This window comes from Microtus pennsylvanicus, chromosome 9 (assembly GCF_037038515.1).
Source record: "Microtus pennsylvanicus isolate mMicPen1 chromosome 9, mMicPen1.hap1, whole genome shotgun sequence".
NCBI lineage: Eukaryota > Metazoa > Chordata > Mammalia > Rodentia > Cricetidae > Microtus > Microtus pennsylvanicus.
This window is the reverse complement of record NC_134587.1, coordinates 65,990,444-66,018,388: the sequence shown is the minus strand read 5'-3', so window position 1 is coordinate 66,018,388 and position 27,945 is coordinate 65,990,444. Positions and strand designations below refer to the sequence as shown.

The 27,945-nt window shown below is 43.5% G+C and overlaps 1 protein-coding gene across 2 annotated transcripts; it reads right to left on the bottom strand.

The window, feature by feature from the left end:
- Nucleotides 1-63: 63 nt before the first annotated feature.
- On the bottom strand, nucleotides 64-26,570 carry Vps36 (vacuolar protein sorting 36 homolog). Of its 2 annotated transcripts, XM_075986304.1 has the most exons (14): nucleotides 26,407-26,570; nucleotides 22,165-22,233; nucleotides 20,637-20,707; nucleotides 17,744-17,858; nucleotides 15,484-15,573; nucleotides 13,682-13,768; nucleotides 11,428-11,460; nucleotides 11,038-11,115; nucleotides 10,038-10,172; nucleotides 7,569-7,634; nucleotides 4,738-4,802; nucleotides 4,091-4,175; nucleotides 3,231-3,307; nucleotides 64-3,144 (listed from the first exon to the last, which is right to left on the bottom strand). In XM_075986304.1, exons 1-14 carry the CDS (start codon nucleotides 26,500-26,502, stop codon nucleotides 3,051-3,053), a joined length of 1,161 nt encoding a protein of 386 aa, XP_075842419.1. In that variant the 5' UTR covers nucleotides 26,503-26,570; the 3' UTR covers nucleotides 64-3,050. The 2 variants fall into 2 exon arrangements, with proteins under 2 accessions (XP_075842419.1, XP_075842420.1); XM_075986305.1 differs by lacking the exon at nucleotides 11,428-11,460 and having other exon boundaries at nucleotides 437-3,144.
- Between the last annotated feature and the right edge of the window lie 1,375 nt (nucleotides 26,571-27,945).

Here is a 27,945-nt window from a genome sequence, read left to right as displayed (position 1 = left end):
ATCAATAAGTATGTGTGTGTGTGTTACATAGATGGATGGATGGACGGATGGATAGACAGATAGTTAGATAGACACAATTTATTCAGTAAATATTTACTGAATGCTTACTGTGTGCCAAACCTTGTTCTAGACTCTGGAGAATAGATCCATGAACAAGCCAGAAAAAAAGTCCTTGTTAAGCTTGCCCTCCAGGTCAATCCTAAAAGGAAGGATTTGTAACAAACTTACATAAATCCAACTGTATCTCCTGGCAAGAAGGGCAAAGCACACATTCCAACAGTGTGAGTATTGTTAAAAGTCCACTGTTGGCATGTGCATCATCACAGACCATGTTTACTGTATGCAGAATAGATCTATACCTCCATACATTCCCCAGGGACTCACAATGCAGGACCGCAGGAGGAACTCCATCCGTCATTTAGAGACTTTTCAAGGGTTGTTTTGAGCATGCTTTATTTTTACCTCAGACAAAGTTTTAAAAACCTAGCCTCCTGACAAGATGTGACTCCACTGTACCGAGATGGAGACGCAGAGTTGGGCAAAAGATAACCTTCCCAAACATGGTGTGTGTGTGAAACTGGTCAGCTCAGTCTAGTGACCGGGCACATGTGGTAACCCACCCACGTGAATGTACACAGCTGGCCTTATGAGATCTGAATCATAGCTCATGACTTGTTTCCCACTTTTTAAGATAACAAAATTACAAAACTTCAAAGACAACTCATAAGCAATGCTTTATAAGCTAGAAAAATTCTCATACTGGCTTAGTGTGACTAAACATTTATCATTTTCATGTATTTTACAGAGAATTTTAAAAAGAACACCAAGTTAAGAAAATTAGTTTAAAGTTTCACAATAATTTGACTCTATCTACATTAACACCGATCATCTAACCCTGGAAACGGCCTTTGATTACATAATGTAAATTATTTTTCTTTACATAACTAAACTATTCCATTATAAATTTACAAAGAGACTCATTCTCCTAAGAGCGACGTGAGAACAAAAATTACAGTGATGAGCACCAAAGCAGAACATTTTTGCACCTAGGTTTGATTGGTTTGTATTTAAACACAGCCTGTAACAAAAGGACCAGAACAACACATTTGGCAAGAAAAAAAGTCAAACAGATAAACTACGGTCTAGAAACAGTGATTGAAAAAAAAATCAAATATTTTTTTTTTTTAGTTAATGTGACTTTTTCAAAGTATATTTATGTCATTTTTCATCTTTCATTCACATTCTACAAATCAGATTGCTCCATTTTTGTTAATCGGGTGTCACACTGAATAAACAAATGCATTATGTGTTTGTTGTGATGAATCCAAACCATTAGAGCTGGATTCAGCAGCTCCTATAACCTAATAACCTTACAACCAACCCAAGTGGTAGGGCTGATGATCAGTAACCTGCTGACTTAAAGACCCTCAGTCAGATAAGGAGTGTGTGTGTGTGTGTGTGTGTGGTCTGCCAGAGTCACGTGACAGACTACGTGCAGTCGAGATAGCGGTGAGACATACTAACAGACACAATGGTCTAAACAATCCCTAGACGATTTGGTAGCCAACACTGAATTAACCATAAAGTAAACCTGAGATAAACAACGAGGTGATTAGGGGAGATGTCACCATACTTGAAAATAAGTGACAGGTTTGAAAACAACACTGAAGGAGGCTGGCTTGGCTGCAGCGTTCTCATTAACACTGCAGGACAGAAGCAATGGGCAGTCACTTCCCAGGAGGGGATCAGGACACTGGCACTTCTCCACAGCCATCTGCAGTGGCCTCCACCTCATCCACAAGGTACCCTCAAGCGACTGTGCGACTGTGTGCCTGGGCACCCCTCCCTGTAGCTCCCGGGCGACACTGTCACTCCCCTTCCTCTTCCAGCTAAGCTTCAAAAAGGACTGACTCCCTGAGTCTGAGGTAATGCCAACGTGCAACCCATATGAAGTCAGGCAACCTACTTAACTCTGGCCATCTAGAGATGATAACACCAGTTTTTGCTATCAAAAACTTTCCTTTCTCTCTGATGCTTGGGGCGTGAAGAAGGGCAAATGGCTGGACTACGATAGGAATGTCTCTAGTCGAGCGTTGAGACTCCTTGTGAGGAGAAAGGAGATCTGCCAACCTTCCCATTTCCTGTTTCACACCCTTGGCTTCCATATGTAGAGCACTTAAGGTCCTGTGCAGTTAATGCCCTTCCAGAACTGCCCAGCTCGCAGACTTGTAATTACAGCTCTGGGTGTGTCTATATAGCTCTTTAGTTCAATTTCCAAATCCACATTTCTTAAACAAAATCATACTGCTGGAGTCTTTAAAAATGCCAGTCATGAAATTATCACTTAAAAACTACAAAGAATCTGAGGAGTAAGTGCATATCACTTTCTCTCTCCCCCCCCCCATTATTGGGGTGGTCGGTCTGAAATCAAAGGCCTCTGCATTCTAGGCAAATGCTCGCCAAGTAAGCTAGACCCTAGCCCTCTCCTTTATTAAAGGTGTTTTATCTGACCTGGGAGAGATACACCTAGGTCTGCTTCCCAAGCCCCGAGGAAGAGCCTGGTAGGCACTCTGCAATCTGACCTTTTATTCCAGTGCTATTGGTTCCTGAACTACAGTGTAGCTATTGCTTCCTTCATGAATGCCCAAGATGGGCATGTCAGATGCAGAGAAAAACATTCACAATCTGGTGAAGTTTAGTCACAGAAAAATGATTACCTCATGGATCCAAACATGCAACTTTACTTCTTCTCCCCTTGAGGATCTAAATTCAAGGATCAAATTAAAATCCACCATATTTCAAGTTAAATCCCAAGAGTTCTACACAAGTACAGCATGACTTTAAATGCATATCCATTCATTGTTCTGTCTTTTCCTATATGTAAATACACTTCTGAGACCATAATTTTAGGGAAAGAGTAAGAGTTTTATATTATACTGTGAAGTTCTAACAAATTCTTGGTTTATTTATGTTCATCGCTTAACTCAATGTCATATGACCTCGGCACGATGCCAAGTGTATTGACAAAAGGTCTATCAGATACAAAATTCTTAGTTCTGTGTCATAAATAAATTTGGGTAAAACCGCAAGCCTTCCACAGAGTCATCTCGGCAAAGATGGCCCATCTTCTCGGCGAGAAGCAGCCTGGGAACAAAGAAGAGAAACCCCACAATGACCTGCTCATCCAGAAACATACCACACACCACAGTGAGGGGCGAGGGCTTACATACCTTTCTTTAGCTAGGAGGACAGACATCCCCACAAGTTTGGCAAACTCTTCTGATGTTAAAGATCCCCTTTCTGAAACCTAGTGATAACACACAGCAGAAAACAAACAAGACAAAACAAAACACCAACAACCATAATTATTTCAATACACTTAGAGGAATGCATACCAGTGCAGGAAGGAAATGCTTTACTGGGTTTTCTGCTAAAATCTAAGTAGTCACTATAAAACTAGACCTTCCTGTTTCTAGGTTTATCTTTATGTGCAGAGATGCCCGGTGCCCACAGGGATCAAGAGGGGTGGGATCTCCCAGAACTGGAGCTACAGATGGTTGTGAATTACCATGAAGGTTCCTAGAAGGCTCCTAGGTCCTCTGCGAGGGCACGTGTTCTGAACCACTGCTCAGCCCTCTAGTCCAGCAGACCTGAATCTATGGAGCTCAAGTCTAGGAAAGTTGATGAGCTCAGAACAGGCAGAGCACAGGCTACATACCAACACGAAGCTGTTCATGGAAGAAGGCACTGTATGAAAGCCCAGAGCACAGCAAACTCTGTGTCACAGGCTCTGGGAAGGGGCCCACAGAGTTCTAATCAGGTCCAGTAAGGATGTGACTTGAAAACCTGTTCCTACCGCTGAGCTGCAGCAGGAAAGCAAGCACCTCATTAAGATGTCAAGGGAGACAAATACTTCAAAAACTTTTACCACGGGTACTGGTTGAATGAAAACATCACTGTCTACCACAAAGCACTGATCCTGTGAATGGCTTTCTAGCTAAATCCAACAGTGAATCCTGCTTCTTAAGTCGCTATGCATTTGGGTCTTTGTGGCAAGCTCTAAGGACTGACGGAAACGGGATTTACATACTGTCTCCAGGGCTGAGGCCACCATCTCCTCTTCTTTGTGGGTTTGAAGCTCAATTACCATGACACCACTGTCAAAAACCCGAAGCCTGGAAAACACAGATGTGAGAACAGTGTGGGCATTTCTAAGATGTTCAACCACAAAGGAGAAGCAAGCCACAGTCGACTTTACTTAATGCCCAGGCCTGAGGACAGTGTTTAAGCCATAATAACTACATGTAACTATAACAAAATTAAAGAACTCAAGAATTAACAAACAATAAAACTACAGGCCACAATCTACATGATAAAGTTTTTTTCCGGTTCAGGGTGCTTTTAGCCCAAGGATAAGGAGAATGCAGTTCCGAGTTGAACACGTGCACTACGGGAGGTTCAGAGGTGAATTCTTCTGAGTTTCCTCTGGAAAATCACAAGTCTGAATATGATCTGTACTGGGACACACCCATCCCCGATAAGATGAAGGCCGGAGGGCAGAAGGTGCTTGCAGTATTGGGGGGCGGGGGAATGAGGAATTCAGGTCACACATGGCATAGCCTCAAGAGGGCATCATCTGGCTTGCCATGCACAGTAGCAGGCTTGGATGGGCTTTCGGGTCTCCTCTAGGCAGAATCATAGCTCCAGTTGACAAACTTCCTGTGGAGATTTCTTTACCTGACAGGCAATTTCAGTGCCTCCAGCATCTTGCATGCATTCACTAAATCTTCTGGTGAGAGCAACTAACGAGGAAAAAAAAAACCCAGTTAACACTGCAAAGCAATAGAATGGGTCTATAGAACTGTAATAACCACTAAAACAGAATAAGAAGTCAACGGCATATGACCCAGAGAGCTCCGTACCCTACAGAGATCTGCATCCCTCTGTTTATTGCTGCTTTATTCACTAGAGCAAAGAACTGGACTCGACCTAACTGTCCATCAACAGATGAATGTATAATGAAATTTTATATATATTGTATACACCCACATATATGGAATGCTACTCAGCTCTAAAGAAAAATAAAGTCAAAACTTACAGAGAATGGATAATCTTAAAATGTATAATATTAATTGAAGTCATATATTCTCAAGAAAAAACACTTCATGTTCTCTCTGACATGTGGAGACTAGCCAATAATGTGTGAATGTGAGTGTGTGTGTGAGTGTGTATGTGTGTGTGCAAAGAAATGTACACGTGGGTACAGTATGTAACAGAAAGAGAACAAAAAGGCTAAACACCAGGGGCTGAAGAACTAAATGTCGGGGATGGACACAAAGTATGCAAGAAGATTTTTAAAAAAGCTATTTTTCTAGCTATTATTTTGTCATAAAATTTTTGGTTTTGATGGTAGATAAGTATATAAAACATGATTCTGAAAGTGTAAATTTAATGTGAAGCCTCATAGCTTCCATGCCATTTCTAACTATAAAGGCATTTGTTGAGTTGTACAGACTTTGGGTCTGGTTAGTTTTGGTATGTGACATTTTTATTTCCAAGTTTTTTTAATAATAAAGTTTAAAAACTTTTATAAAGTAGAAGAAAATGCTATTCATCAAGTACTATAGGTCACTCAATTTCAAGGACAAAAGAATAAGCAAAGAAGCCAAAGTCAGCTATTGGCAGTTATGCCCAATAGAAACACAGTGCAGGTCACTGCATGACCTCACAACCTCCAGTACCCACAGAGAAAGAGAAAAGGAAAGGAGCTGGGAATGCGGCTGAGGAGTGGAGTTCTTGCCCGTGTAGAAGGCCCTGGGCTCAAGCTCCAGCGCTGTAATAAATAGTAACAACAAAAACGTTTTCCGAGATACTGACATGGATACTGACCTTTGTTTATCTTATACTTGTTTTATAAATTCAGACTGCTACGTGTAGCTACTAGTGGCTTCCGTTCTAGATAGTGCAGCCTGAATAAATCTGCGCCGTGGTAGACACAAGCATAGCTCTGAGTCAAGTGGGATGGCTCCAGAGCCAGCTGAGCCTAAGTACAACACTTGTCAATCCACCATCTCTAGGTGACCTCAGTCAAGTCATCTGATCTACCTCTCAATTTCCTCATTCCCAAGTTACCTGAAGGTGAGGGCGGTAAAGCAGGAGAGGCTAAGTGAGCTAACAGCTGGTGCTCGCCTCATCGATGACAGGACGGGGCTGCACTCCAGGACTTGGTGAGCCATATGGAAGTGGCAGCTTACCCAAGCTGCACTGGACTGCTGGGGCACCAAGAGAACCAGGAAAGAGTCTCAGAGGCCACGCACCGGGTGTGACTGGGCATAGGGCCTAAAGAACAGCTCCTACTGATACTCAGCCAAAGGAGTAAGGAGAAGTTGTCTCTGCGCTATCTACAAAGAAATCTGAGTCCAGCTGAGCCTGCAAGAGTTAAATACTGCAGAGGAAAACCTTCCACTCATTGCAGTACACAGACCTCAGCGCTGGCAGGCATCGCTCACTGCAAACCTTTACTTTTAAGGTGACAAAACTGAGTTCCACTCTCTCCTCCAGCCAGGCAAGATACCCAAGGGAAAGAAGGCCAAGGGGAAGAAGGTGGCCCCGGCCCCCACCGTCGTGAAGAAGCAGGAGGCGAAGAAGGTGGTGAATCCTTTGTTTGAGAAGAGGCCTAAGAACTTTGGCATTGGGCAGGACATCCAGCCCAAGAGAGATCTCACGTGCTTCGTCAAATGGCCCCGCTACATTAGGCTGCAGCGGCAGAGGGCCATCCTCTATAAGTGGCTCAAAGTTTCTCCTGCCATTAACCAGTTCACCCAGGCCCTGGACCCGCAAACAGCTACCCAGTTGCTTAAACCTGCCCACAAGTACAGGCCAGAGACCAAGCGGGAAAAGAAGCAGAGGCTGCTGGCCCGTGCTGAGAAGAAAGCTGCCGGCAAAGGGGATGTCCCGACTAAGAGACCACCTGTCCTTCGAGCGGGTGTCAATACAGTCACCGCCTTGGTAGAGAACAAGAAGGCTCAGCTGGTGGTGATTGCCCATGACATAGACGTAGACCCCTGCCTGCTCTGTGACGCAAGATGGGGGTCCCCTACTGCATCATCAAGGGAACGGCCAGGCTGGGGCGGCTGGTCCATAGGAAGAAGTGCACCACTGTTGCCTTCACACAGGTTAACTCGAAGACAAGGGTGCTCTGGCCAAGCTGGTGGAAGCTATTAGGACCAATTACAACGACAGATATGATGAGATCCGCCGCCACTGGGGAGGCAACGTCCTGGGTCCTAAATCTGTGGCTCGAATTGCCAAGCTGGAAAAGGCAAAGGCCATAGAACTCGCCACTAAACTGGGTTAAATGTACTGCTGAGTTTTCTGTACATAAATATAATTATAAAACTTCAAAAAAAAAAAACAACTGAGTTCCAAGGCAGTGAAGTGCACCACTCAAAGTCACTCAGCCCCAGGCCAATCCCGTTTCTCTCATCACGCTGCTTCTGAAAACAGCTTTGAGGTTCACAATCAATATGTGCTCACTAGAGGGGGACCATGGAAACATGCGTTCTTACCTCCATCCCTCGAGCTCGGTTCACCAAACAGTACACCTCTGTGAGTGACATTATTCCCCCACGTTCCTGTTAAAATGGGAGAAACAAAAAACAACAAGTATTTATCATTTCTTAACAGAAATCATAATCTGAGTGAAATCACAAATTACATTGCTTTTTCCTAAAAAGTTGTATTTATACACAAGAGAGCCTATTCACATCCTCCGCAATGCCTCGAATGATGGAGGAAGGTCATTGGTTAAGTAATAAAGAAACTGCTTGGCCTCATAGGTTAAATCATAGGTGGGAGGAGTAAACAGAACAGAATGCTGGGAGAAAGACGCTGAGTCAATGGGTCGCCATGATTCTCCCACTCCAGACAGATGCAGGTTAAGATCATTCCTGGTAAGCCGGCTTGTGGGCTACACAGATTAATAAAAATGGGTTAGATCGATATGTAAGAGCTAGCCAATAAGAAACTGAAACTAATGGGTCAGGCAGTGTTTAAAAGAATACAGTTTCCGTGTAGTTATTTCGGGGCATAAGCTAGCCATGTGAGCGGCCGGGTGCCGGGGACACAGCCTCGCTGCTCCTACTATAACACTCGAATTCTACAAATGGACTTCAACATCGTATAGATGAAAAGCGGGCAGCTGCACCAAGCTTCCAAACTGTCCTTAGTCTCCTGACTGCAGACGTGATTCAGACTGAGAAAGACTGGAGAACTCAGGGGCCATGTGTGACACAGCCACATCCGCAAGCCCTGGAAGCAAGAGGCCAGAGTACCGCTGGCAGCCTGCGTCACCACAGGGCAAGCTTCAACAGGTATCACCTTGGTTAATTCAGGAAGGTGGGATGAGGCAAAACCACGTAAGAGGGACCAGAGCCTTGATAAACTCTGCATATCAGTCCGGGATCAAACTCAGGAAACTGGTGCCACAAATAAGCCTGGAGCTGCTCCCCTTACTGGCAAGTGCACGGGAGCCACGGCAGAGCTCTGGAGACCTGCTCCGACTCTTCAGCAGCAGAGCTGAGGAGAAGGCTGAGGGCACTGGGGCCATGCGCCATGGTGGCTTGAAGCCTCTTAGAGGAAGGCTCACTAAACGGTAACAAATTTTTATGTTTATTTAATGTTTTAACTAATTTCTGTTAGTAAAGGAAGAAAGTATAGAAACAAGTGATACCATAATTTTGCAAGCCCTAATGAAATAATAACATTATATAGTAATGACCGTCAAGGGCTGCTAACTATGTATCTAGCTACGTATATGTGTGTGTAGACAGACAGATAGACAGATACTACATACCTACTGACAGAAATGTACAACATCCCCTATAAAATATTCTTGTTATAAAAAGCTGCTATTTATAACAATTGACAGAGAACGTGTAGAATGAGAAACATGTTAATACCATGGAGTCAGTCAAACTATACGCTGTAGGGTAAATTACCAGTTTCTCCCCGGAGAAGTTGGAATTAAATAAAAACGAAACAAAACACAACTTGGGGCTGGAGTTGCAGCTTAGGCGGATATGTAAATTCCTATGTTTGACCATCAGCACAGAAAACTAAAAACTAAACATATGAACACAGACCAGACATTTGACATTAAAGGTTTCTAGTGTTTTAGGGAGACAGTGAGTGATACTGATACTGTAGCTGTGTTTAAATTAGTCTAGTATCATTATAGGTATTAGAATATTTACATACAAGATGATCAGCTTTAAAATAATTTACTGATGAAGATAGGTAATGGACACACAGTGATTTGCACTTAGTTTAGCATATATTTAAAATACACCAAAAAAAGTGCTCTATGGAAGTATACTACAAAACTATTAGCAGGAACTATAAAGACTAGATATGGGGCCAGGCACGGTGGTACGCGCCTTTAAAGCCAGAACTCAGGAAGTAGAGGCAGGTGGATCTCTCAAGGCCAACCTGGTCTGCACAGTGAGCTCCGTGACAGTCAGGGCCGAGTAGAAAGATCCTATATAAAACAAACAAACAAAACCCAAATCCCAAACAAAGAAACAACAACAAAAAAAACCAAAACAATAAAACCTAAACATAGCCAGATATGGTGGTTCATGTCTATAATCCCAGCCCTTAGAGAGGCAGAGGCAGGAGAATGGTGAGTTCAAGGCCAGCCTGGGCTACAAAATGAGTTCATGTTTTAAAAACAAACAAAAACACAGACTAGAGAGAAATATGTTTATAAAAGGAAAGAGCCTTTGAAATCAGAAAAAAAGTCTCATCAAACAGACTTAATGAAGTACAAACATCTGAAACGGAAATAAGAAGTAGTTTTGAAGATTACAATTAAAGATAATTAATAAGTGTACTTAAGCCAATTTAATATTCCTGGAAGAAAAAAACCATGTCATTTACTGTCAACCACATGATGAAAACAGTTAGGCTCTTGAGACTTCTGATGACATGGAAATAATTTAGCAGTGTTTGGAAAGCAGGGGTTTGGATTTACCTACCTCTAACGGTGCCTGCAATATTCCAGCCAGCTGTTTGGCCAGCTGCATGTGGTACTGCGTGCCTGAGCCATAGGTCTCCCGGGTAACTGGGTTGGCTATTCCCATACTCAGCAAGTAGGACTTAAACCTGATGGTCTGTAAGAGGGTGGGAAAAGCATCAGCAGACTAGAAAACAGTTTCTCTGCACAACACTTGAAACTCTTCATCATAAGCTCAATGTGGCACCGTTATTTCTCTAGATAGCCTTGTCTTCTACTGTGTTTCTATGCTGTGGACTTCAGCGGTGAGAGTCTTAGTTGTTCCTTGAACAAATCTAGTTATTCTCATCCTTCTACCCCAGTCTCATGCTGTTCATTCTCAACGTTTTATGTGAAAGAAAGGCAGTAACTAAGCTATTTTTAATGCTAACCAAATACTACAACTAAGAACTCACAAAGGAAAAACGGATCTGACCAGATTGGCCAAACTTAACACGGCAGACAGCACAGATTTGTATGGAACAGCTACTCTGCGACTCCTTAGATATTTCAATAGCTTTATCTCCTACACCGTAAGAAAGAACACAGAATAATCTTGACCCTTGTAGAACTAGCGAAAAAGAATATGATCCAATTTCTCCTTAGCACTTCACACGCAAGCAATAAAAATGTCACACTAAGAAAGCAGGGCCAGTGAGATGGCTCAGTGCGCAACTACACTTGCCACCTGAACATCTGAACTCAGTGCCCAGGATCTGCATTCAGTACACGGTAGAAGGGGAGAATCAGTCCTTCTGAGTGGTCCACCACCTGAATGCTGCAGCACAGCTCACCCCAATAAGGAAATAAGTGTAATAAAAAAAAGTTTGGAAGGCAGCAAATGTGAGAAGCTACAGGCATAGCTCAGTAGGAGGGAGAGAGAACTGGTCAACCACAGGGAGAGAGACCTGGTCAACCACAAGAACATTGCTGCTTTCTATCTGGCATCTACCACTTCAAAGATAAAAAAAAAGCATCCTTACCTCATCTTCTGTGACGTCACCTTGTTTCTCTTTAATCTTATTAGCGATTGATTTCGATAACTCCACCATTTCCTTAGCCTGAAAAAGAAAGGACAAAGAAGCTATGGAGAGGGGCTGGAGAGATGGCTCAGTGGTTAAGAGCATTGCCTGCTCTTCCAGAGGTCCTGAGTTCAATTCCCAGCAACCACATGGTGGCTCACAACCATCTGTAATGAGATCTGGTGCCCTCTTCTGGCCTGCAGACATACACACAGACAGAATATTGTATGCATAATAAATAAATAAATATTGAAAAAAAAGAAGCTATGGAGAAACCTTGTCTCGGATTAATATATATATATATTTTCAAGGTCATCATGGCTGAATCTGAGTGGAACACATGACACCTACCTTGATCATTAGCTTGCTAAGGTCTTCAAAGGCCTGAAATGAGAAATGAAGTTTGTATTGCAGTCTTTTTAAAGAACTAAAATGTTTTAAAGCAACAATAAACAAAATTTTTTTTTACAAATATTGATTTACTATTAATTGTATAAGCAACACATCCACCTCATTTTAAAAGTCTACTTTAAGAAACTGCAAACTTCCTCAACAAATTACAACCAAACGTTCCATAGATGATTATCTAGTGTTTTTGTTTAGTGTTTTTGAACACATACAAGAAAATCTCAGTCTGGGGCACGGCTCAATAATAGAATGTTTTTCTGGCATTGGTGAGGTTCTAGGTTATGCCATGGCTAACACACACACATACACACATACAGAGAGAGAGAGAGAGAGAGATATCACTAATTTTTTTCTGATAGATCAACAAACAAAGATTGTAAAATGCCTTCCAGGTTAAAAATGACAATACCCAGCTGCAGGAATACAGTTTTTGGACATAATTATAACTGAGCCATAGATCTGAAATATTAAGCCATGACACAGTTTTGTGTGCAGTACTTACTGCACACAAAGCATCCAGTGCCTCTCAAACACACCGAGTAAAACCACTGCAACAAATGTCTACTTCGAGGACTTCTTCAAACTCAATCACATATATTTCTAATAAATTATTTCAGGTTGCTGTAGAATTTCTCAACTAAGCGATGTGCATGGATATTTCCTTTCTTCCTTTTTTCTCTTTCTTTCTTATTTTCTTTTTCTTTTTTGAGAGTCAGTTAAGCAAGAACTCCACCCACACGGTGATCTGACATACACAACAGCGGTGACAATCTGTGGGAAGTACCCCCACCTGCAACCCCCCCCCCTTTTTTTTTTAGCTCAAAGAATAGTGTAAGAATAACTGTGTAAGATCCTCATAGTCAGCTCACTAAGCTAACACTGAAAACAAAAGGAACGTGCACACACCTCACAGGAATTTCCTCAGATAAACAAAGGCTTAGACACTGGGTTCTTATCGGCAAGAGCCAGCTGATGCAGGAAGCCTTTGTGGAGGCCCCAGGCACCGGCTATGAAACTGAGTCAATTCTAACATTTAAAGCACACACCAAAGCTAGAACAGAGGCACATCGTGCAAATTTAGATTTCTACATTTACTACACAAGCTGTTAATAAATTTATTTCACTTGTTGAAGTAAAAACGCTATGAGAAATCACTTTATTTTCACAGCAAAAAAAAAACAAAACCCTGAAACACTGAGTATACACAGAATATATCCTTTATCACATGTAGAACAAATAGTAGAACAAATAGAAATTCCACAGTGTTTAAAAGAACTGGCTAAAACAATGTTTTAAGTATTAAAAATATTAATTACAAAACGCAAGTAACAGTTTCTTAAAGTATGGGAAGGTATATAAAATAAAAATTATAGCAAGAAAGATGCACACACCCATTCTATTATTAAATCCTTGGCTTACAGAGAGTTCTATTGTTATCCACATCACAGCCAAACTTCATTGTAGTTCTGTTTTAAACCCAGACGCGTGTGCTCGTCTGCAGGGACCAGTTTTCATCTCATTATCGATTCCCACACGTCTGAATTTTCTGCTCACTACTAGTGCTTCTTCCCTTTGCACAGCCCAGTCCTCTTGCTGGACCTTGCCGACACTGCTAACACCACACACCCTTCTGGCCTCCCAGCCCTTCTCCCCACTGCTAACAGGTCTTCCTAATCCCAACAAACATCAAGGGCCCTGTCATGAGTCTCTTCTAGAGACCGCGTTTTCTCGTCACCAGGCATGTCTCACATGCCAACAGTGCCAGTTTGTCTGCCTACCGAGGGGACCATGACAGTAGCCACAGCTCCTTACGCAGGTCCACGTGTGGAGAACAAGGACTATTTCCTAAACAAGTCAGTCTCTAACACAACACAATGCCTGTGGAGAAGTCTCTAAGGGTGAGAATCCATGGGAATAATTTATTTCCTGAAATGGCATAGTTTAGTTCATAAATTAAAGAACTTTATTTTGAACATCACAGCCCCCTTCAGAAACAGGAATAGTAAGAACAGAGAACAGCTTTCTATTCCCGGCCCTCTCTGTACGTGTGAGCATATGAAAAAGCTGGAGCAAAATGTGCCACGGTGAAGGAGGTCTGTCGCAGGAAACAGGAGACTATGGATTTTTGGGCAAACTAAATAAATTCCAAATTCCAGAATGTAACTAGTCACAGTGTAGGAAGATGTTTAGGGATTACCTCAGAAATGTTTTTGTCAGTTTCTTTTCTTTTTTCTTCGAGTTTCCTTTCAATACCTACAATCCCTACAGCTCTTACTCTTCCTGGCTAGAAAAAAAAAGAGAAAAAACAAAAACCAAAAAACAATTAGATCATAAGATACACAAAACGGAAGGAAACAAAGCCCTTTGTAAGCCACACTGACTTTCAAAGGTGGGAAAGAGCCCACCCAGAAAACAGCAAACAATCACATCCAGCTTCCTTTCCAAAGCATCTGTCTCCTTCTGTTCCTACATAATGACCTTCAACAGCAAAGGAAAATAAATATAAACAGCGGCATGCATGTGCTTCTCTGTATTTTAGTTATAATTAAACTTCTTATTCTTTTTTATTCTTTGGCAATCTATCATATATTAAATATTAATAATCTATCAAATGTACAAAACTGTAGCTAAAATTCTGGTACTTGACAAGTTATTAACAAGCTATTTCCTCACATGTGAGTGTCTGTCCACAGCTGATGACTGACTCAGACTAATTCCCAGGAAAATTCAAATTTTTTAAAAAAAGCAGAACTCTATTGTTTTGCTTTTGACAAGTGTGTGATCACAGAGAGTTTGTTGTCATTGTCTTCTTCTTCCTCTTCCTCTCTTCCTTCCCCTTCTGTGTTTTGGTTTTTTTGAGACAGGATCTTTCTTTCTTTTTTTCAACTGATAACTAATAGTGGTTTATTTTTACTAAAAGATACTATGTCTTTTAATAAGTCACTTTAAAAAAACTTTCTTTGTATTTACTCAGTGTCCTTCACATCCTGCATCTTGATCCCATTCATTTCCTGTCCCTCTGCACCTGTCCTCTTCCCCTGCAACCTCCCCCAATAACACAAAATTTAAAAAGGAAAAGAAAATAAAAATCTCGTCATGGAAGCTGCAGTGTGACACAGTGAGCCACACAGCAGACCCCTTTGTCCATATATCTTTACTTGAAAGTGGTCACTGGTCTGGTTCAAGGCCTCTGGTTTCTACTACACCATCAAAACCGGGCCCTCACTGAGACTCTTCTTGGATATCTTGTTGCCCTGTGTTGTGGAGATCCTGCAGCTTTGGGTCTGTAGGACAGGCCCCTTTACATCTCCAGTAGATCACAGATGGGGCAGATGTTGGGGCAGGCCAAGCCATAAGCCTGGTTCTGGACCTGGGCAGGGCAGGGTTGGTCAGTTTAGCTGCTCTCCCCTGTCCCACCACCAGGGTGAGCTCTCCAGCACTGCCCCAGCTATTTCATGCTGGCAGCAATGAGGGACCAGTTCTCCTGTTTTCATGCCCTCAGGGTCTGCTCTCCCACACCTACACCATCAAGAGCAGCTCTACTGTGTTACCCCTGTGAGCCACAGGTACAGGGGTCACTCCCCAGTGCTGCAGCTGATGAGGGGCAGGGACAGCTCTCCTGCTCTTATGACCCCAAGACCAGCTCCTCTACTGAGTGACACAGGGTCTTTCTAATATAGTCCTGGCTATCCCAGAAATCACTATGTAGACCAAACTGGCCTTAAACTCACAGAGATCTTCCTGCTTCTGCCTCCTAAATACTGAGATTAAAGGTGTGCATGACCGCATGCCCAGAGTCTTCCTAAAAAGTATTTAAGTACAGAAATGAAAAGGGTGCATTGGCAGGCCTTGTGGCTCACACCCAGTACTTGGGAGGCTCAGGCAGGAGGACCACTTCAAGAATGGGACCAGCAAGGCTACACAAAATTCTAGGTCACCCTGTCTTAAGAAGACAAACAGAAAAGAAGATATTGCACTTACAAATAGCTTTAACAATACCTGGGGTCCTTTATTTGTTTGTAATGACTGGGAAACTGGCACATTCTCCCACCTTCTCTGTGTCATTTCCTCTGATAAACGCCTATAAAACTGTAACATATATGCAAAGACTTGAGTCAGTCAAATGGCAGCCATCACACACACTACTAAAACATCTGTTTAGTACAACGTTCTGCTCAGTTGTCAGTAACAGAACTAGACCCCTCAGACAGCAAAGGAAGGCAACAGCTGTCTGTCTTCTAGGATCAGCTTCAGAAAGCACAAAGAAATCAAAACATATATCCAAGCGCGCACGCGCGCACACATACATACACACACACACACACACACACACACACACACACACACACGAGCTGGCCTCTACATACAATGGAGTGCTTTCCCCACAGACGAATGCCACTTCAGCAAACGCCCGCACTTTAGGCAATCCTACAGATGTGGAGCGCTGTCAGCCTATACTGAAACAAACAGTCCGGAAAAATTACATAACCATTTCTCCACAAAAAGAGCAGAGAATAATTTGTCTAGTTAAAATACAAGATAAAAATTAGGGACAAGTCAAACGCAATGGTATACATCTATAATCCCAACAGGAGGATCAGTGCTAGGCTACCCTCAGCTAGATAACAAATTCAAGGCACTATGTGTCACATAATACTCTATCTCAAAAAAACAAAATAAAACAAAAGCTAAAACAAAATTAGAGATAACATGTGGCTAGGCTCACAAATAATCCAACGTATTCCAACTCCAGTGAAAACACCTTTGGCAAGTGTGGTGGTTTGAAAGAAAATGGACCCCAAAGAGAGTGACTCCAATAGGAGGTGTGGCCTTGTTGGAGTGGGTGTGGCCTTGTTGGAGGAAGCATGTCACTGTGGGAGTGGGCTTTGAGGTCTCCTACGCTCAAGCTACTCCCAGGGTCTAAGACCATTTCCTGCTGCCTGCAAGATGTAGGAGTCTGCCGGGCGTGGTGGCGCACGCCTTTAATCCCAGCACTCGGGAGGCAGAGGCAGGCGGATCTCTGTGAGTTCGAGACCAGCCTGGTCTACAGAGCTAGTTCCAGGACAGGCTCCAAAGCCACAGAGAAACCCTGTCTCAAAAAACAAAAAACAAAATCAAAACAAAACAAAAAAAGATGTAGGAGTCTCAGCTACTCCTCCAGCACCATGTCTGTCTGCATGTCACCATGCTCCCCACCAGCACCGTGTCTGCCTGCATGTCACCATGCTCCCCTCCAGCACCATGTCGTCACCATGCTCCCCTCCAGCACCATGTCTGCCTGCATGTCACCATGCTCCCCTCCAGCACCATGTCTGCCTGCATGTCACCATGCTCCCCACCAGCACCGTGTCTGCCTGCATGTCACCATGCTCCCCTCCAGCACCATGTCTGCCTGCATGTCACCATACTCCCCACCAGCACCGTGTCTGCCTGTCTGTCACCATGCTCCCCTCCAGCACCATGTCTGTCTGCATGTCACCATGCTCCCCATCAGCACCATGTCTGTCTGTCTGTCCCATGCTCCCCTCCAGCACCGTGTCTGCCTGCATGTCACCATGCTCCCCACCATGATGTATAAGCACTGAACCTCGGAAACTGTAGCGAGCCCCAGTCAAAGGTTTTCCTTTATTGGAGTTGCCATGGCCATGGTGTCTCTTCCCAGCAGTAGACACCCTAACTAGGACAGCAATTCACTTCAGTTGGCTTCGAAACAACTGTGTGAGAAGCACTCAGGGGGTGCTGCACAAGACAGCACATGTGTCTGAACAACAAGTGTCCAGCGGCTTCCTCACTCGGTCCTCTAACCACGACACTGGGCTATTGGACCCGAGCCATTCTCTCTATGGAGCTAACGGAGATCAGCTGCCTGGTGCCGAGCTTTCAGACAACAGCTGAATCCCTTCCCACGCTGCGGTCTGATGCCCCATCAACTACCCCCTAGCAGCTTCTCTAGCAGCTTCCCGCTTTGGATGCCATGCAACCACACCCCTGCTTTTCACTCGATAAGGCTCGAAACAAAAAGGTTTTGCTTTGTTTTTTGTTTTTGTAAAAATGTGGTTTATAACCTTCATAATACTGTCTTCTACTGTATTAACACAACACACACCTTTGATCATAATAACACACAGCACACACCTTCAATCATAATACTGTCTTCTGTCGCATTAACACAACACACACCTTCAATCACAATACTGTCTCCTACCATACTAACACACAATGCACGTTCGAATCCAGCTGTACTCATAAGGGAGCTTACCTCGATCTGGCCATGCTCTTTGAAGGAGAGTTTGATGTAGGAGTTCTTACTGCTCTGGAACGGACCGGGCTCTTTGTTAGAAGGAGCCGGGTGCAGATGCACCACGATTTTGGCACTAATGAAACAGCAAATATGTTGGTGAATTTTTAAAATCACTAATTCTGTTTCTATAAGTTTTCATTTGCTTATTTACTTACTACTTATGTATTGTTTTGAGGCAGGATCTCACTGTATAGCTCTGGCAAGCCTGGAATTTGCCATGTAATCCAGGCTGGCCTCCAACACAGAGAGATCCCCCAGCCTCTGCCTCCTACATGCTGAAACTGAAAGTGTGTGCCACTACAATGAGCACTATTTTTTAAACATGTACATTTCCAATCACTCTGAAATTCACAGAGAAATAATGAATTTCAAAAACACATTCTTTCCTAATTTATATTCAGAATCACTAAAACCTGCAAAAATAAAACTTGTAAGATATAAACTAAATGCCATTGGCTATATAGATAAATGCATGGCTTTTAGAAATGAATTCAGAATAGTTTTGTAATGTTTTGAGTGGTTTATGCCTAGGCTTCCCATCCACTGAGTCACCACCTGAGTCACATGGGGCTATCATGTCTGCCAAAGCAGTTTACCTTACCTACCTGAAAACACGTGACAAGTTACCTGTAAAATGGGCTGATATTTTAATAAAAACTCAGCCAAAACTAACATCCTACAGTGTCGTTTGCTGGAAATGCCGCTCATGCAGCAGCATGATCTAGAAGACCTGACGATAAGGACAACTCTCAAACCCCGCTGACCTAGGGAGATCCGTGTGTGTCCTCAGCAGCACCTCGGTACTGTTAAATGCATACAGACCTGCTCCACCAGGGTCTAGCCTGGGGACTCCTCCTGATCCTCCTCCCACACACCCTGCCCAAACCCCATATCTAGACACTAGAAAATGGAAAGACAGGCAGTGCTCATGGATTGGTAGAATTACCACCGTGAAGATGACTGTCTTATTAAAAACTATTTATTACCAATGAGCAAGAATTAAAAGCCAAACTGACTTGAAACTAAAGGAAATTCTATTCTTTTTCTTTTAAGATGTATTATGGAATGAATTCTTAGTTGGTTTGGTACTATCATTGTAATACTTCAGGTACTAATTATTTATAATAAATGATAGTCTGGTTAAATATTAAAAAAAACTATTTATTGATTCAATGCAATCAAAATCCAAAACAGTATCTCATTCTGAACTGAAACAGAAAAAGGAAAAAAAAAGTATCCTAAAAATCATATGGAACCACAAGGATCTCAGAGAGCCAAAAATACTGAGCAAAAACTATGGTTCTGGAGAGGTTACCATTTCAGAGTCATAGTAATAAAACACAGATGGACACACAAACCAATGCGACACAACGGAAGACCCAAGTATGAGTACATAAACTTCAGCAATTAAAATATGACAAAAATGTAAAAAAAAACCCCACAAAACATAAGTTGGAGGGAAAAAACATCTTCAACAAATGGTGCTGGGAAATATGGATGCTGACATGCAGGAGAATGAAATTAGACCCTTATCTATCACCTTGGATGAAAACTAACCCCAAATGGATCAAAGACCTAAACGTGAAACACTGAAACATCACTATAAGAAAACATGGGCAGTGTCTTCTGTGATACAGGTGTAGGGAAGGACTTTCTGAATAAAACTCCATTTGCTCAGGAATCAAGGCCAAAAACTGAAGACTAAAAAGTTTCTGCACAGCTAAAGAATCAACCAATCATGTGGAGAGGAAGTCACAGACTGGGAGAGAATCTTTGTCAGCTATACATCTGATAGAGGATTACCCTCCACGATATAGAGAATCCAAACAACAAAGAATCAAAGAAACGAAAACCAAATGACCATTTAAAAAATATGTTTGGGATCTGAACACAGAGAAGAAATATCTCAAAAAAAAATGTTCATTCTCACTAGCAGTTAGAGAAGTACAATCAAAACAATTTCAAGATTCCATCTTCCTCCAGTCAGAATGGCAAAGATGGCCATGTTCATTGCTGCTCTGTTCACAACAGCAGGAATGGAGACAACATACACGTCCTTCAATCAGCAAACAGATAATGAAAATGTGCCACACATGGGCTGGAGAGATGGCTCAGAGGTTAAGAGCACTAGCTGCTCTTCCAGAGGTCCTGAGTTCAATTCCCAGCAACCACATGGTGGCTCACAACCATCTGTAATGAGATTTGGTGCCCTCTTCTGGCCTGCATGGATAAGTGCAGACCGACACTGTATACATAATAAAATAATAAATAAATAAATCTTTAAAAAAGGAGAAAATGTGGTGCACATATACTATGGCATACTATTTAGCTATAAAGGTAAATGAAAACATGAACCTTGCAGGTAAGTAGACAGAACTAGAAAATATTGTATTGGTTGAGGTGACGCAAACTCAAAGACAAATGTTACATGTTCGCTCTCATCTGAGGTCCTTAACTTCTCTAGGTTCTTCAGTGTGAGTACATATCCTGGAGGAACCTCAGAAACAAAGAGTGAAAAGGACCAAAGTGGGGGCAGGAGCAATAGAGAAGATGCTTGAATAGCAGGGTACAGCAGATTTGAAGGGGGAAATGAGACAAATGGGCACAGGGGGATTTAATTAGGGCAGTAGAAGGAGATAAGAACTTTTTTGTGAATAAAGGTTTTAGAGCTCACTCAGGGTAGTGGTGGTGCATGCCTTTAATTCTAAGCCCTTGGAGGCAGAGGCAGGGGATCTCTGTTGAGTTCGAGGCCAGAGCGGGTTCCAGAACAGCCAGGGCTACAGAGAGAAACCCTGTCTGGAAAACACAAAACAACAAACAAACAAACAACAGAAAGATTGTTAGGCCTCACCTCTTCCCAATTCCGGCCGCCTGTTCTTCGATGAACACAACCTGGGACAGAGGAATGGCCATGCAGCACTCCTGGGAGGAAAGCAACAGGAGAGAGCTCTGTACACGGTCAGAGGACCAGTCCAGCGGCAGGGGAGCTCTGTTCATCAACAACACTGTATTCCTTAACCAAACTGCTCACTTTAGCCAGGCCAGGAAGGCACATGCCTGTCAGGGGCTCTACCACAGCTACACTCCCAATCTCTTTAATAAACTTAAGGAAAACTGAAATAAAACTCTGTGCTGCCATTTGGTGCATAGGCGAGCATAAGGAGAGGTTTAAAGGCAAGCACAGGACTGGCAAGATGGCTCAGAGGGAAAAGCCACCTTCCCAAAACCTAAACCAGAGTTCCATCCCTGGGATCCCACGGGGGAAGGGAGAAGTCTGCAAGCTATCCGCTGCCCTCTGTATGTGCACAGCGGTACGCCCACACTCATGGACACACAGAATATGATAATAAATCAAATTAAACCAAGATGTGATACTTCTCTAATCTTGGTACTAGTGAATCCGAGACAGAAGGATAAGGAGTTCAAGGCCAGCCTGAGCTATACAGTAAGACCCTCAAAAAATAAAAGTAAAATGGGGTGCAGGGTTGGCTCAGCAGTTAAGAGCATTTGCTGTTCTTTATATTGAAAGAATAAAAATATCTATTATATATAATTATATATATATAGAGAGAGAAAGAGACAGACAGACTGAGACAGAGAGACACTAGACAGTTTTTCCTGTTGACAACTGTACCTTTTTTAAAGTTAAAATTCTTTGGAATAGAGATATCAGCTCATACATACACCTCAATCCATCTAGAAACTATAAAATCAGAATGAGGAGTCTCTTGGTTTTTTTTTTTATTTTTTTTGTTTTTCGAGACAGGGTTTCTCCACAGCTTTTGGTTCCTATCCTGGAACTAGCTCTTGTAGAGCAGGCTGACCTCGAACTCACAGAGATCCGCCTGCCTCTGCCTCCTGAGTGCTGGGATTAAAGGCGTGCGCCACCACCGCCCGGCTGAGGAGTCTCTTCTTGAGCAAGGCCTTTCTCGAATTCCTACGGCTGAGCGCCCCTGATTTGCCACGTGGCACACCACTCCTGCTTCTGTCTTTTTAAGGATCCCTCAGAATGGGAATGACTCCTCCCCTACACTGAGGCAGGCTGTAGGAGCGACTGACTGGTATTTGAAAGCCTAAGAATTAAGCGTCTCACCACCGGGGGAAGCAGAGGCAGGCAGATCTCTGAGGATCTCTGAGTCCGAGGCCGCCAGACGGGTCTACCTCAAGTTCAAGGTCAGAAGAGGCTAGAGAGTAAAACGTTGTTATCTCAAAACAAAACAAGAACAATCAAGAGAACACAAACAACATCTTGAATGGGGGTAGCTGGGGTGTAATTCAGTGTTAAAGTACACACTCAGCATAGTCAAGGCCCTCGGTTCCAATTCACACACTAATTAAACAAAGCCCAGAATTAGACGCTAAAAGCTGAAGTCTCTTACATTGTTTTTCTGGTCTCTCCAAATCAGCCGGTGTGTACTAAGAAGAAGTGTCCCAGCATCGAATTTTATCTAAAACGATAAGATTGTTACAAATAATCAATATCACTACATATAATACAGATTTTCTTACCTAATTAGCATATAATATGAAATTATTAAGCATTTTAGAGCAAGGTTTATCATAGTTAAAAAGAAATGCTATATACCTTAGTCTATATATTATATTACACACATATATTATATAATATGTATATATATCCATTATAGAACTATAAAAAATTCTAAATAACCTACATGTGGTATCAGAGGTAGTTAAATGTATCTATAGTACAGCACACATGGAATGCTAAGACAGAGCGAATGGGAAAAAAAGGGAATTTGCAATGTATTACACAGAATGAAATTCTCCAACAGAAGGTGCTTTATATGTGTGGATACACACATCTCATGTAAGTACCAAAGAGAAGGTCTAAATGAGTACAGTAAGCACTCACTGGTCTTTATGTGTGTGGGTACACACATCTCATGTAAGTACCAAAGAGGTCTGAATGAGTGTACAGTAAGCACTCACTGATCTCAGGAAAGGGTGAGGGAACGGGAGGGAGAGGAAGAAGCAAGGGATCTGTGAGCCCATTTCTGGATGTAGAGGCAGAAGGTTTGGGGCCAGCTAAGGCTACAGAAGACCCTGTTTTCTCCATTTCCCCTCAAAAATAAAAATACATTGTATAATAGTATGAAAAAGATGGCGTCTATGTCTGCATGACTGAAGTTTTAATTTCGTAGATTATTATTCCTGAAAATTAGACAATAAACCAATTTAGAGTTAGTATTCAAGAGATTAATAAATCAAATCCTTCCAATGCTGTTAAAAATGTATATATGAAGTTTCTATTTCTCTAAACACTAGAGAGCAGAATTTGCCATACAATAAGATTTGGTTGAATCATTTTTCTCTGCTCCACTCCGTTCTTCTCCCCTTCACCCTCCAACCCTCCCCCAAGGTCCCCATGCTCCCAATTTATTCAGAAGATCTTGTCTTTTTCTACTTCCCACATAGATTAGATCTATGTAAGTCTCTCTTTGGGTCCATATTGTTGTCTAAGTTCTCTGGGATTGTGGTTTGTAGGCTGGCTTTCTTTGCTTTGTGTTTTTTTTTTAATATTTATTTATTTATTTATTTATTATGCATACAATATTCTGTCTGTATGCCTGAAGGCCAGAAGAGGGCGTCAGACCTCTTTACAGATGGTTGTGAGCCACCATGTGGTTGCTGGGAATTGAACTCAGGACCTTTGGAAGAGCAGGCAATGCTCTTAACCACTGAGCCATCTCTCCAGCTCCTTTGCTTTGTGTTTTAAAACCACCTATGAGTGAGTACATGTGATAATTGTCTTTCTGTGTCTGGGTTACCTCACTCAAAATAATGTTTTCTAGTTCCATCCATTTGCCTGCAAAATTCAAGCTGTCATTATTTTTTTCTGCTGTGTAATACTCCACTGTGTAAATGTACCACATTTTCATTATCCATTTTTTTTTGGATGAGGGGCATTTAGGTTGTTTCCAGGTTCTGGCTATGACAAACAAAGCTGGTATGAATATAGTTGAGCACATGTCCTTGTGGCACGATTGAGCATCCTTTGGATATATAACCAAAAGTGGTATTACTGGGTCTTGAGGAAGGTTGTTTCCTAATTTTCTGAGAAATCACCACACTGACATCCAAAGGGATTGTACCAGCTTGCATTCCTACCAGCAATGCAGAAGTGTTCCCTTTTCCCCACAACCTCTCCAGCATAAGTTGTCATCAGTGTTTTTTATCTTGGCCATTCTTTCAGGTGTAAGATGAAATCTCAGAGTTGTTTTGATTTGCATTTCTCTGATGACTAAGAATGTTGAACATTTCCCTAAGTGTCTTTCAGCCATTTTAGATTCGTCTGTTGAGAGTTCTCTGTTTAGGTCTGTACTCCATTTTTTTTATTGGATTATGTGATCTTTTAGTGTCCAATTTTTTTGAGTTCTTTGTATATTTTGGAGATCAGACCTCTGTCAGATGTGGGGTTAGTGAAGATCTTTTCCCATTCTGTAGGCTGTCGTTTTGTCTTGTTGACCGTGTCCTTTGCTTTACAGAAGTTTTTCCGCTTCAGGAGGTCCCATTTATTAATTGTTTCTCTCAGTGCCAACTTGGGTTTCTATCGCTGTGATAAACAGCACTGTAGTGGCATTTCACTTGTATTTTAGTAAATAAAGCTTGCCTGAAGATCAGAGAGTAAAACAGTCCCACTGGTCAGCCTTACAGACCGGGTGGTGGTAACACACACCTTTAATCTCAGTAGCCACTCTAGTTGCCATAGAAACACATGACCAAAAGTAACTGGGAGGGGGGTATTTCAGTTTACAGTTTACAATCCATCATGAAAGGAAGTCAGGGCAGGAACTGAATTGGAGACCAAGGAGGAATGCTTCCTAGTGGCTTACTCTCCATGAGTCTCTGAACTTGCTGTTTTATAAAACTCAGGACCTGGTCCATCGACAGCACTGCCCATAATGGGCCGGGCCCTCCCACATCCATCATTACTAATCCAGAAAATGCCTCATGGACCTGACCACAGAAAAATCTGATAGAGGCCTTTTCTCAATTGAAGTTCCCTCTTCCCAGATGATCCTGGCTTGTGCCAGGTTGATAAAAAACTAAACAGTGCAATATTCCACCAGAATACTTGGACTTATCTGAGAAAAGACTTACAAGATCCGAGTTTTCTTGCGTCAGAAGTAAAAGGCTAGGCAGGGTGGTGCAGGCCTTTAACCCCAGCACTGGGAGGCAGAGGCAGGCGCGCCATTGTGAGTTCGAGGCCAGCCTGGTCTACATAGAGAGTTCCAGGACAGCCAGGGCTACATAGAGAGATCCAGACTCAAAAAGAGGAGGAGGGGAACCGAAGAGATGGTTCAGTCGTTAAGGGGACCCAGCACCCACAGAGCAACTCACAACTCCAGGGAACCTGACGCCTCCGGCCTAGGCTGACATCTGCCCTTCTGTGCACACACCCGCATGTAGACACGCACACTTACACACAATTAAAAAGAAGAAAAACGTCCCAATAAAAAGCAAAGTTCAAGTACCCTCTAGAATGCAATTCAGCCTAACTTTAAGCGTCTTGGTTGGTCTGATTTACACAAAACTGGGTTTATGATATTTTAAGAATCTCTTTGCTGCTAAGTGAAATCTCCCGTTTTCAAAGCAAATGTTTTGTTAACTTGGAAGTGCAGTTAGATCAGAGCAGTTTTTGTTTCATCTTGTTGAAATCAAAGTTTAGGATATGCATTTGAAGTTCCTGTCAGAATTGTCCCACTTGCCCTGTCAATCAATGGGCATGAGGAAATGAGAAAGGTTGTTGCTCCAGGGAGGAAATTGTGCCACCGTTTCCTTCAGTTCTCCTGTGAGTTATTCTCTCAACCCGACAGACAAGTTTGTCTGGCTTGCATTTACTACTCAAAACTAGAATAATCGGAGCTACTTTAAATCAAACTTTGTTTAAGAACGGTTGCGGAGAAGATCCAGCCTCAAAACACCACCCTAAGAAACGCGGGAGACCTGGGTCAAACGTCGCGTGCACCTCCAACAGCTGTAAGCACGGACCAGGAAAAAGTGTATCAAAGCACAGAGGGAGGCTTCGTTTTCCCCACAGCGAGGAAGGAGGAACGCGACAAATGAAAACTGGAAAGCAAAAGTGTTTGCGGGAACGCGAGCTCTATTCCCCCGTTCTCAGGTCGCGCATTTCATTCAGAACAGGAAGGCTTGGGGAGTTTCCAGTGTGTACAAAATACTTCCTTGCATCAGGGATTTCTCTTATCGTTTGCAAGCCCATCCCTTAAGATTTCTGCTTGCGCTACAAGGCAGAGCTTACTGCACGAGTCCAGAACGCAAGCTGGGGCTGGACCCGGCTGCCTCCTTCGGAAATCCTGTTGGGCGAGGGACCGGCCGCGGCTCAGCCCAGTACAAATCCATCACCCATCCATCCCGCAGGAGAGTGGGGGAAGGCGTTCCGGGGGCGCGCCCCCGATCAGGCGGAACTGGGCCGTCCCAGGCTCCGGTCCCCCCATCCCACCTCCGGTCCCCCGCTCCCCGGCTCCACGGTTCACCGTGCACGGCGGGCCGCGAGGTCGAGGCCGGGAGCCCAGGGCCGAGGACCAGGCCGTGCCGAGCCCAGCACGAGGGTCCGCGGGACGGGGCGGCCTCCGCCCTACCTTCTCCTCGCCGTCGTAGACGCGCACCCCGCGCTGCTGGATCACCAGCGTCTCGTTGATCTCCAGGAGGCCGCTGGTCCACACGAAGCGGTCCATGGCCGCCGCCGGGCCGGCCTCTGCCGCTCGCCCGTGCTCCCGGGCTGCGAGCGGCGCCCCCTGGTGGCCGGCGGGGGTGGGGCGGCCGGGAGGGAGTCCCCCCCCCCACCCCGACCTCCGACAGGCGGGGTGAGGGAGCGCCGCCTGGCGGCGGCCGCTCATGTGCTCGTTTGTTTCCCTGGCCCTGCCCAGCCTGTTGATAAACTTGTCAAAGGTTGTAAATAATGATATTTTTGTTATTGTTGGTTTTCAAATAACTGTTGACAGCAGGGATTGTTTTTAATACACCTGTAATCAGTATATCGGGTGGTACCCTCTGCTCCTCGCTCAGGGTTTTGTTTTAGACTAATTTTTATAAGATTGTATTTATTTTATGAGTGTCTGTGTGGGCGGGGCACATGCAAGGGCTCGCCTATAGGAGACAGAAGACACCCAATGAGAGCTGGTTCTCTCCTACCACCGCAGATCTTGGGGATCAGACTTCAGGTTATGAGGCTTGGCAGCAGGCACCTTTACCTGTTTAACCACCCCCACCCCCACCCCTTTTTTTTTAAAAAAAAAAAGGGCATTAGATCTATATTAATGAAGGTGACATTGAAAATAAAACATAAACCAACCCCACGCAGATTGTCATTTAATAAGGACAATGAAGGACACCAGTCCCTCCTAGAGACTGGAGACTGGACACATAGTGCGGGGTGGGGTTGGGGGTTGGCATTTTATGGGGCTGAAAAGGGGAACTTCCGGGATGCAAGAGTCCATCTGCAAGTCAGTTCCCCTGCAGTCTCAGTGATTGCTGATCTTATCCTAGGCTTCCTGCTTCCTGACAGCCCACTGGTGCTTCAGGTCAACTTTCCTGCCTGGAGTTTCTCCGCCCACCTGAGACTTTTAGGTCTTTAACCTTCAGTGAGTGCGGGCGTTTTGCCTACCTGAAGGTCTGTGCTGAGATCCATGCCTGTTACCCAGGTAGAGCAAAAGGTTTTAATTATTCTGTCCAATGTAAACTCTCTCTCTCTCTCTCTCTCTCTCCCTTCCTTCCTTTTTTTCTTTTACATAGTTTTTTTTTTTTCTTCAAACCAGGCTCGGCAGTACACACCTGTAATCCTAATACTTGGGGAACAGAGGAAAGAGGAGTGCTCCAGGTAAGCCTGGGCTCCGTAGTAAGACCCTAAAAACAAACAAGCAGTAGCAACAACAAAATACCACACAGGAACAAGGAAGGAAGGAAGGAGGAAAGGAAGGGAAGGGAAGAGAGGGGAGGGGAAAGGAGGGGAGGGGAGGGAAAGGGAAGGGAAAGCGAGGGGAGGGGAGAGAAGGGAAGAGAAGAGAAGAGAAGAGAAGGATCTCTCCTTTTTTAACCCTTCTATGGTTGTTAAGTTTCTACTTAAGTATTTTGAGTTGGACAGCAGCTAAAATCACTGACTGCTCTTCCAAAGAACCCAG

What these genes read in the sequence shown, in the direction of transcription:
- Vps36 (XM_075986304.1), bottom strand. Translation starts at nt 26,502, where the DNA reads ATGGACCGCTTCGTGTGGACCAGCGGCCTCCTGGAGATCAACGAGACG. An exon ending in GTGACGTCACAGAAGATGAG is followed by an intron (nt 10,173 to 11,037) that starts GTAAGGATGCTT and finishes ACCCTCTTACAG; the next exon opens with ACCATCAGGTTTAAGTCCTA. An exon ending in GCACTGAAATTGCCTGTCAG is followed by an intron (nt 4,176 to 4,737) that starts GTAAAGAAATCT and finishes TGTGTTTTCCAG; the next exon opens with GCTTCGGGTTTTTGACAGTG.